Source organism: Sander lucioperca, chromosome 11 (assembly GCF_008315115.2).
Source record: "Sander lucioperca isolate FBNREF2018 chromosome 11, SLUC_FBN_1.2, whole genome shotgun sequence".
NCBI classification, from domain to species: Eukaryota; Metazoa; Chordata; class Actinopteri; order Perciformes; family Percidae; genus Sander; species Sander lucioperca.
In genome coordinates, this window is record NC_050183.1 from 22,015,270 (window position 1) to 22,025,962 (window position 10,693).

Sequence of the window (10,693 nt, forward strand, 5' to 3'; positions counted from 1 at the left end):
GCATTTGTAAAAGTATGGAGCAGCGGAGTAATGTGGGACTGTGAAGGGGAGAATTATTGCTTAATGACAAAGGCCATACCTAGAAGACATACACATGGATAATGAATAGGAGGCATTGATTGCATCTTTAAAGAGGATTCTTGAGGGAATGTAAAATATTGATGCTTGTGTGGCTGACTTTGGACTCCCGACATGGGTGTGAGGGTGGTAACTTTGTTTGGGTGTTAACACTGTTTGGCTGTTAACTTTATTACTCAGACATGTTTAATATTATACTTTATAGTATGAGGAAACACTGTAATACTTGTTATACATTTGCTCATGTACTGTGCTTAAGTCCAAATTTGACGTACTTCATGCTACTGTATACTTCTACTCCATTACAATTCAGAGGGAAATATTGTATTTTGTACGCCACTACATTTATCTGAAAACTATAGCCTAATTACTTTACTGGTTATGATTTTACATATAAAACACATGAAGAGGTTATAAAATATGATGTAATGTCATCGATTACTATCCAACAGTATATCAAATTAGAGCCAAAATGATTAGTCGACTAATTGATTGGTTGACCTACAGAAAATAAAAACTATTTTAATAACTGACAATTTCAGTCATTTATCATGCAAAAATGCCAAACATTTCATGTTTCCATGAAGTGAGGATTTGCTGCTTCTTGGTCTCAAATTACACTAAACTGAATCTGTCATATTGGCTCTTGGTAATTGTGATTTTCTGAAGTTTTACTAACCAAGTAAATAGATTAAAAAAACAGTCATCAGTTTAATCCATAATAAAAAAAAATAGCCATTAGTCACAGCTCTATTGTATATTAAATAGTTTCAGCTGCACCTCAACTAGTAAAATGCTGCTTACACATGAATATGTGCATAATAGTGATTGATGATTCTAATTGATTCATTCTGATCGTTTTTCTGCATTGAGATACTTGTGAGTACATTTTCCTGAATGAGTATGAGTATTTTTACAGTTGGTATTAGTACCTTTAAGTAAAGGACCTGGATTTTTCCACCACTGTTATTCTGACCCTGTTAGACACAGCATGTTCAAGTTTTGCCGCACATTTTTTGTCAGTTGTACAAAATGATGCACATATGGCGCGTTTTGTAACAGTCAGTAACACATAGGCTACTATAGAGACATGTAAGTTTAGAAAGAGCTGGAGTAGATTATAACTGCAACTAGGCCTACATAAAGGCTATATCATACTTTACTTTGGGTAGGCTTAATAACTTAACAGTAGCCTAATGTAAAATATAACACTGGGTTAAAGCAGCTTGCTGTTTTTGGTGGTTTCCTGGGTTAAAATAACCATATTTTAGTTTTAGTAAATAGCCCAACAGTAATGTTAAAACAATACCACTAACACAGTGTTGCATTTATGATATATTGACCCAAACTGGATTCATTTTGACCCAGTGATCTTTAGTGTGTAAGAGAATTGAATCTAATCGTGAAGGATAGAAGGTCTATTGGTGTGTTTAAAACCTTTGTTCATACAATATTATTGCCTAAAATTGTGCTATTTAGTAAACAATCATGGATTAGGTGAGAGCAAATGCACCTTTATGTTTCCCTTTGTGTAATAAATCACTTCATTGTCTGCAGGAGAGATTCAGGCCAAAATGAAATGAAGTCAGATAGCTATGTGCAGTAAATTGTAACACCTGATTTGAATCATTGGGTCTATTCACTTAACCTCAGAGTAATTGACAATTTAAAGGTGCAGTCCTTAATTTCAAGAGACAGCACAACGACTTTGATTAGGATGTGGGATATCCTACACTTCCCCAATGGATTAACAGACAAGGACACCTTTTTATAAAGCAAATAAGGGGATGGGGTTGAAGTTATGCATTAGAGGAGAAATATTATGGTTTTAAGATGAATTAGATAATTTGCCTTAAGGCAATAACATTAGGCCTTCATGAGAATAAAGCATATATTATAGGCTACTAGCGATATTATTTGAGCACTTCAGGATATGTTGTAAAATAGGCACTTTTTAACATAAACACACATTTCAGTCAATCATACAATCAAAACATCATTCCTCTTCAAGTCTAAAGCTTTATTTTTCTCCTTCTACTCCTCATCTTCTACGATTCCTATAAATGGGTTCGAGAAGAGGTAAAGTGTATTTGTGAAGAATTTGACAGATTATGTGAAGGAATATTATCATGGGCAGGGCAGGCGGGGATGTAGGAGGTAGGTGTGATGTTACATATATGTATGCACCAATAGGCAAGAGGATATTGAGTTCAGGGGTCGCACTGAGTGAGAGTGTCCTTTTGATGTCAATTGTGTGAAAAGCTGCTTAGAATAGTGCAAAGGGAGTCACAACATGGTTTTTAAATTTGACACCTTTTTTGGGAACCATGTAGGATTTTATTTGGGTTTTACTCTGTTTTTTTGTACACAAATGATCATTTTGCCTGTTGGATAGAGTCAGTTCACTATGAACCATATGTCAATGTTTCCTAATTTATCATGAAATTATCCAAAAATCAATTTAGTTTCCGGAGACAAGTGACAACAACTACTGATTTACAATGTACTATTTGATTGCGTAATTGAATTTATTTAATATTTTGCTCCAAAGTGTGTTTTCTGGATATGCACAAACACAATTTCTGGCATCTTTTGTTCGATTTTTCTCCATTTATTAAACTTCACAACCATTTGACATCTTTGGCTGAATTAACACGTTGTTTACTATCGTTTTATGCAGACAATGATTTGGTCCAAAGCCAAGCTGCCTGTGTTTTGACACCGTGTTAAATGCCTGCTATTGGGCCAATTTGCACCGTTTACAGCCTGCATCGCTGCACTCACACAACACGGTGATATACTAAGCTAATGTGCAACTTCTCAGCCTCAATCTGAATGACAAAAAGCCTACAAACTGAGTGACATTGCACGTACTTAACAAGTACACATTGGCATGGTAATCCGGCTGCATTTAGCGGGAGGTGTCACTTTCCCACCAGCACCCGCGAGTACATGCCGTCTCCCCGGGGGCTTCCCAGTCACGGCCGGCCGGAGGAAAGGAGCGATGGACGGGCGGAGGGGCTGCGTGGAGACGGTGCAATGCGTTTCCAGTGGTTTTCAGAATTGGACACACACAATTATCATTTTTAATGAATAGGCCAAATAATAAGGAAAATGTGTTTTTCAACATGCCATGCAAATTATTCAACTTTGTCGTTTTTGACTGTAAAATAATAGTATGATATTCAAAGATGACAAGAAAGAATTTTTGAGGTTTTGAGACCCAGGTAGGATTGGCTGAAGAGCCACTAGCAGTACACAGACATGTATTGTAACAAGGTAAACCATTATCTAGCCTACATGTAAAGTGTTCACCTACTAATTGCATTTTTTATTATATATTTTACCTGATAGATTGGGATGATTAATTTGACTGTTTGTATATTTAACGTTTCACCTTACACCACAATATCACCAGATTAGATGCTTTTTACAGACAGCGACCATCTTCATCATTTCTAAAACGATGAAGCCAACTTAATAACCAAAATACAATTTGCAAATGGCGACGCCTTGAAAGCCTGAGGAAACCGCTGGCAGGCCTAAAGACCTCAGACAGATGACTATGTCAAAGAAATGTATTCAAATATAGATGAAAGTCTGTGACCACTGACCAAAGTATCCAGTTGTCCACTGATCCTGACAACTCAGTTTCCTAATGTATTCATTCCATATTGTTCCACTGGCTTCAGCGGCAACAGCTGCAAGCAATAATATATCTATAATATCTCTATATATAAATAAGAAGATGAGTCAACTGGTCAAAGCAACTGAAACGCGTGTTTTTCTTCCTTTAAACATTCTATTATCATAATCCATAACTACTGTGAACCACGAATGCAGAGCTCATCATAATATGAGATATCTCAGCCCAAAAATAAGAACGAAACCAAAAGCTAAAGTAAGTGAAGACAAGTCCTTCTACATCACCTGCTGTAATCTGCTGCATGGTGTCTTTATATAGGCTACAGACGCGTCAAACACACAGACACAGACACAGACACAGACACACACACACACACAGACACACACACACACACACACACACACACACACACACACACACACACACACGGATCAGTTTCGTCTATTTGGGGCCCTTTGTGCTTTGTTGTATAAAGATGTGGCTGTAGCTGATCCTGCAGGTTAAAAATGGGCTCCATCATATTGTTTGACAGAAACTCGCAGGTTGATAGAGTGGATTCTTTGAGAAGAGCTGAAAATAGTGATTTCCAAAAAAGAAGAGGAGGAGGAAGAAGAAGAAAAAGAAAAAAAAACAGCCTGCCTTCCAGAATTCTGCAGAATTCACATTGTCGACCATGAAAAATGTAATTATAGAAAAAAATATTCAATAATGTATTCTTTTTTCATGCAACATAACTGTTGTGTGGCACGCAGCTTTGCGGATATGGTGAGTTTTTTTTTTTTTATATATATATATAATTTTTTTGAGAACACCTTGTTTTTATTAAATGTGACAAGCTGAGGATTTGGCTACTGGTGTGAAATAATTAACATAATGGTCGTAATTACAAGCTCGCTAACAATGCCATTCATTTATCATATCGTTTTACTAGCTGCTGCCCCCAACTGCTCGCTCACCTAATTAATTAAATGAGTTGCCTTTCAAAAATCTGCTTTTACAAACAACTGATTTCGAGGCAAGAACGTGAGACAGTTTTCTAAATAGCATATTTGTATCATCACTTTTAATGGACGCTTTTACAACACAGGGAAAGCGAATATTGCTACGATAGAAATTTGTAATAACTAATTAATAATTAACAAAGATTAAAGCCTTTTTTCCTGAAATGAATCTAACAATACTTTAAAGGAGCCAAAGAAGATAACCGGTATCAATAATTACTGCACAACGGATTTTTAAGAAATTAAAAGATCAAAGGGGAGAAAGAGCGAGAGTCGCTATTGATTTAGGAGGTCAAAATCCATCCAATCAACAACAACAAAATATAGGCTACCTTTCGCTTGCACACATATAAGCTACAGACTACAATAAAATGTTAAAACGTTGTCTAATCGTCACAAGCCAGTCCCATATTGTTTTGTTTTTCTTCATATTTGGTCTTATGGCCTACCAAGTTTTTATTAAACTATTAGGCCTGTTATATAGCCTGGAAAAGTTGTGAAGCCGACATATCCAGTGGCATCAAATAATGTCAAACAAAAGGATTAAAAATCGACAAGTTGACTTAAAGTGGAAATAAGAGTAATTATCTCACCACTATTTCCGAATTCCCCCCAATAATTAAAAGAATGAACACTATTTAGCATCTCTCATCAGTCACCTGCATTCATCTTTACAGTATCCGGAGCATCCACCCTGCTGAAGTGTCCTTGAGCAAACAACTGACACTCTGCAGGTGACCCTGACCTCTGACCCCTGTGAGACAAGAGGAGTAGAGAGTGGGGGGGGTTAGAACGAGAAAAAAGTCTCCCTCTCAGGAATCACCAGAGCATCACATTATTATGATCACAAGTATTTGTTCGGTGACCTTGCTGGTAGTTTGCAGTGATCACATGTGCTGACTGTTTCCTCTCCATCACCTGTACTGCTGCTGTCTCTTCTGTCTGTCCCCTAATGGTTTCATGCCGGAGCGAGTTGGCTTATTATACTAAAAGGTTTTGTCGCGCTAAGCCGTGCATGTGTGCTTAAAACGTACATTTCATTAACAAACTGCGGAGGTATAAAAGCGGATTTATGAGGCTTCAAAAGATCACAGGAAGGACGGGTTTGAAACCTCCTCTCGGTGCTGTTGCAGTCAGCTTATATCAGCGGTTACGCCGCCTTTCACACAACACTCTGGAATTTCTTTTCTTTTCTTTTTTTTAAAGGAGGCTGGCTGCACCTGTCTCTCTCCACACACACACACACACACACACACACACACACACACACACACACAGGGAGGGAGCGAGAGAGAGAGAGAGAGAGAGAGAGAGAGAGAGAGAGAGAGAGAGAGAGAGGTGTGTTAAGACCTTTTGATTCCTTAAAAAAATCCTAAACTCTTTCAAAATTAGAAAAAAATGGCAACCAAGTGTGCAAGCTCTTTTGTTTTGCAAGCTATAAGACATTTCTTTTCTGCATTTTAAAAAGCACCAAAAATTAGGTTTTGGCTACACGAGGTCACTAATATCAGTATGAGTTCAAAAGACTTCTGTCGCTATGAAGAAATGCACGACATGTGTCAAATCAGCTTCATCAAGTTTTCGATTCGAGCAAAAACCTCCCAAACAAACAACCTTGAAAAAAAGTGGATTTTTCTGATTTGTGGGCCTGAAAAAAAGCCAGAAACTAAAGAGAATCCTAACCTGCCTAGATACACACGAGGATAAGAAGGATAAAGTTGATGTAGACTCTGGTTTCATCTGCTAAGTAATCCGTATTGACGGACCTCCAGATCACACAGGTCACCGAGAGATTAACACAAGGCGAGTCTAATCGGAAACCATGTTTCCCTCCTTTGACCCATACGCGCATTATTAATGATAGCGGTTGATTAATCCGACTTCATCCTTAGAGCGCAGAGGTGTCGGAGGTGGCGCATGAAGCAGCACCTCGCGCTGCTGAAGGCAATTAAGGGATCACATTTACTCTCCAAACTCTAAGATACAAAGACAACACTGATGGGATTTTACGGCAAAAATAAATACATTCATGATGTGCTTCTTCAAAAGACAGCCCATTCTGTGTTCTTCATGTGAGTTAAGTCATTCATTGCAATTATGCCATTAATAGGTGACAAGTGTGATTTATTTAAATGTAACAATAGTGATAATATAAATAATAGGCTACTTCATATATTCAAATGTATTCTGCTGCTTCATAGTGTTTTACTTGAGACAGACATGAGCTTATCTGAGTAATAATCGTTAATTGGGCTACATCTTCATTTGAAATGTATTTATGTTTTCATTTATTCAAATAAAGCTTTGTCACAAATAACTGACTGGTGTTGATTATAGATATGTTCATTAACCTGCAAAAAGACTTCCGATAAAAATCAACTGAACGTTTAAATCGCGTGTGGCACATCGGAATAGATCTACATTTAAATTCCCAATTTTGTTAATTTACAGCACACTTGTTTGGTCTCTTTGAACGTTAGCTGAAATACAAACTCTTCTTTCAGTATTCTTCCCAAATGTTCTCACACAACGGAGGATAGCCTGTATTGGATCCGACATCCTCTCCCTGAGCCCAGCCTCCACCTTCACCTTCATGCTTGTGAATAAATGCTCTCTTTGCATTCCCCCGCTGCCCGCATTTCCTACTTTTTTCAAATGTAAAATCATGCAATGATTGGGGTCGTTAGCACCTCTTCCAAACTCTTAAGGGGAATTCTTTATTCTCTCCATTCATTGTGGCCGGTGGTGCTGCTGCCTCTGCTGCTCAATATTCTTCCCACCTTCAGCTAATCCTGCGGGAATAAATAGATTTGAATTCATGCTTTGCATTCGCAGCTGGGATTTACACGGCTGGCAGTAAAACTGGAAATATCAAGGCATGCACCAAATAAACAAAGTAAAAATGTTAAATCTTTACGTGTTGACAAAGTATCCAAATACGTAAAGTGGCATGCACGGAAACTACTTTAAAACAAAATGCAGAAAAATCCACGCATGCACAATTTCACCATTTGAAAACCAAACGTTAACACATAAAAGTTAAAGGAGGATTTGGTGAACTTAGCTGTCGTCGTTTTCATTCTGCAGCGTTCAACACAGTTTGTATTAGCAAAGTTAAAGGTTTGGAATGTTTTTACGCAGCCACGTTAATGCGCATCAGATCTTTCAATCATGCAGGCCAATTTTCTCTCACCCTCCTCCTCCTCCCTCTGCCACCGTTAAATGGTCTATGACGGACGAACACAGAAATCAGCGGAAAGCAGCATTGCTGATGTCCCATTGTTGACAAATCCATGAAACAACTCCAGTTTGCATGGTTTAACAGAGAGGAGAGGAGGGTGGAGGGAGGGAGGAGAGGAGAAGGAAGGGGGCGTCTGTCGTCACCAAACCACGTGTCCTGCACCGATAGTATATCTTATACTGGGAAAAGTAATCTATCAGACAGTCTTTTAAAGCTCCGGCCTTTAAAAGCAGCAGATGTGTCATCTCGACTTGGTTCTCCAAATATCACTAGGAAATATACGCTCCGAGAAGGGACGTCTGAGCGCAAAACATCTCCAAACAACTTCGATGCAAGAATCGCCGCTTTACACAGGCCTGCTCACTTACCGAGTGGAGAAATATTTGTAGAAGTTGAAGTTTATTTGGCTTGACTGGCTTGCCGCCGGTTCAACCACATTTAGATTTTTGGAGACATCCGATCTCTTGACAGGGGCGACCAGAAGTCCAGCAGACCCGCCGTGTGTGTGCACAGACCGCGCTGGTCTCGCCATACCCATCACACCCGGCTCGGCAGACTTCAAAAACAAATACAAAAAGTGTAAGTAAGCCGTGAGATGACCCTGTCTGGAGGCAGCGAAAGAGCCAGCGACATGTCCGGCCAAACTGTGCTCACAGCGGAGGACGTGGATATCGACGTGGTGGGCGAGGGAGACGAGGAGGGCATGGATAGGGTGGACAGCGACTGCGACAGCCCGGTGGGAGGCATCCTGCACGACCTCCGAGGAGAAGCAGGCGACGAGGAAGATGAGATTGAGGTAGAGAAGGAGGAGATGAGGTCCGGTGGAGGGAGTCCGTGCTGCGAGAGCTCCGGGGAGGGAGAGACGGGCACCGGAAAGGGAGAGGGTCAAGACCAGAGCGCAACGGGAGGTGGGATCCAGAAGCCCAAAAACAGCCTGGTAAAGCCGCCTTACTCCTACATCGCCCTCATCACCATGTCCATCCTCCAGAGCCCGCAGAAAAAGCTCACCCTCAGCGGGATCTGCGAGTTCATCAGCAGCCGTTTCCCGTATTACCGAGAAAAGTTCCCGGCGTGGCAAAACTCCATTCGCCACAACTTGTCCCTCAACGACTGCTTTGTGAAAATCCCCCGGGAACCTGGCAACCCCGGCAAGGGCAACTACTGGACCCTGGATCCCGCTTCGGAGGACATGTTCGACAACGGCAGCTTCCTCAGGAGGAGGAAAAGGTTCAAGAGAGTTCAGCCGGACATGCTCAGGGACCAGACTGCTCTAATGATGCAAAGTTTCGGTGCGTACAGCCTTGGGGGCCCGTACGGCAGGCACTACGGGATCCACCCGGCTTATTCCCATCCGGCGGCTTTGCAGTACCCGTACATCCCCCCTGTAGGTCCCATGCTGCCCCCGGGCGTCCCTCTCCTGTCCTCGGCGGAGCTGAACAGAAAAGCGTTTAACTCCCATCTCAGCCCGAGTCTTCAACTTCAGCTCAACAGTCTGAGCACAGCGTCCATGATCAAATCCGAGCCTTCAAACAGACCGTCTTTTAGTATAGAGAACATCATCGGGGTCTCCAGCGCCTCCTCGGTCTCATCGGGCGCTGCTTTCCTGCGGCCTCCGGTGACCGTTCAGTCGGCCCTGCTGAGCGCGCAGTCCCTCTCTCTGAGCCGGACCTCCGCCGCTATCGCTCCCATCCTCAGTGTACCGTCAAATATCCTTTCTGGACATGTTTTACCTTCAGCAGCAGCGGCGGCGGCGGCAGTGTCCAAATGGCCTTCACAATGACTTCAAACGAAGAGAAGATAAACTCTTATTTTTATATAGAGACATTATTACGGAGGGAGTGTGAAAAGCACAAATCAATAGGCAACACTGGACTCTGTAGCCATGTAAAGACTGTTGAAACAGAGAAAAAAAAGAAAAAGGAGATATTTCTGTACAGGTAACATTTGTAAATATTTGTAAAAAAAAATAATAATAATAATAATAATGATTTTACCTGTTTTTTTTTTTCTTTTGTTCCTGTTTGAGATCTGTGATTATTATTTTACATTTTCTTTTTTGTATCGGAAGCTCAACTGGACACACTTTTTTGCTTCCTTTTCATAGAAGACACAAAAAAGCTCTGAAAAATAGTCTGTTTATAAAAAAATTCAAATATATGTAATTTTATGTAGCTATATTGTGTTGTAAACTGAATTTATTTGTAAATAAATCTAAGAAAGAATTAAAATCAATTTTCTTTTTTAACATTCTTAAATTGTTTGATAATATATTTATTGAGAGACATATTCTTGAAAATCTTATTTTAAATAAATAGCCCCTCATGCTATAAAGGCATAAAATAAATCAAAGGACATTTTAGATGTAGATATTATAAATTTGTCTTATCTTGTGAATATTATGTTTACATTTACTAAGCCATTTTTAGGCTTAATACTTTTTTAACATCTTCCCATTTCACGATGTTAAAAGTCTATATTTTTAAATTTGCCTTTTTAAGTTTCATTTTAATTTCTAATTATAGGCTATACCATTAGGCTATAATTAGGCTATATTTATCGAGTTACAGAAGGAAAATGAATAATATTTTTACGGCAACACCCATTAGATTTTTTTTAGCTTGTATTGCAACTTTCGATTTTAAAGAAATATTTTTGGGAATTAGCCTACTCATTAACTTAAATAAGAATTGTTGCAGAAGATTAAAAAAATAAGTAAGGAATTAAAAC

General features: G+C 39.6%; 1 protein-coding gene across 1 annotated transcript; it reads left to right on the top strand.

The window, feature by feature from the left end:
• The first annotated feature begins 8,144 nt into the window (after positions 1–8,144).
• On the top strand, positions 8,145–10,216 carry foxd3 (forkhead box D3). Its single transcript, XM_031284038.2, has one exon. The coding sequence runs from the start codon at positions 8,562–8,564 to the stop codon at positions 9,744–9,746; it is 1,185 nt and encodes a 394-aa protein (XP_031139898.1). The 5' UTR covers positions 8,145–8,561; the 3' UTR covers positions 9,747–10,216.
• The last annotated feature ends 477 nt before the right edge of the window (positions 10,217–10,693 follow it).

Coding starts and splice junctions, on each gene's coding strand:
- foxd3 (XM_031284038.2), top strand. CDS start 8,562: ATGACCCTGTCTGGAGGCAGCGAAAGAGCCAGCGACATGTCCGGCCAA.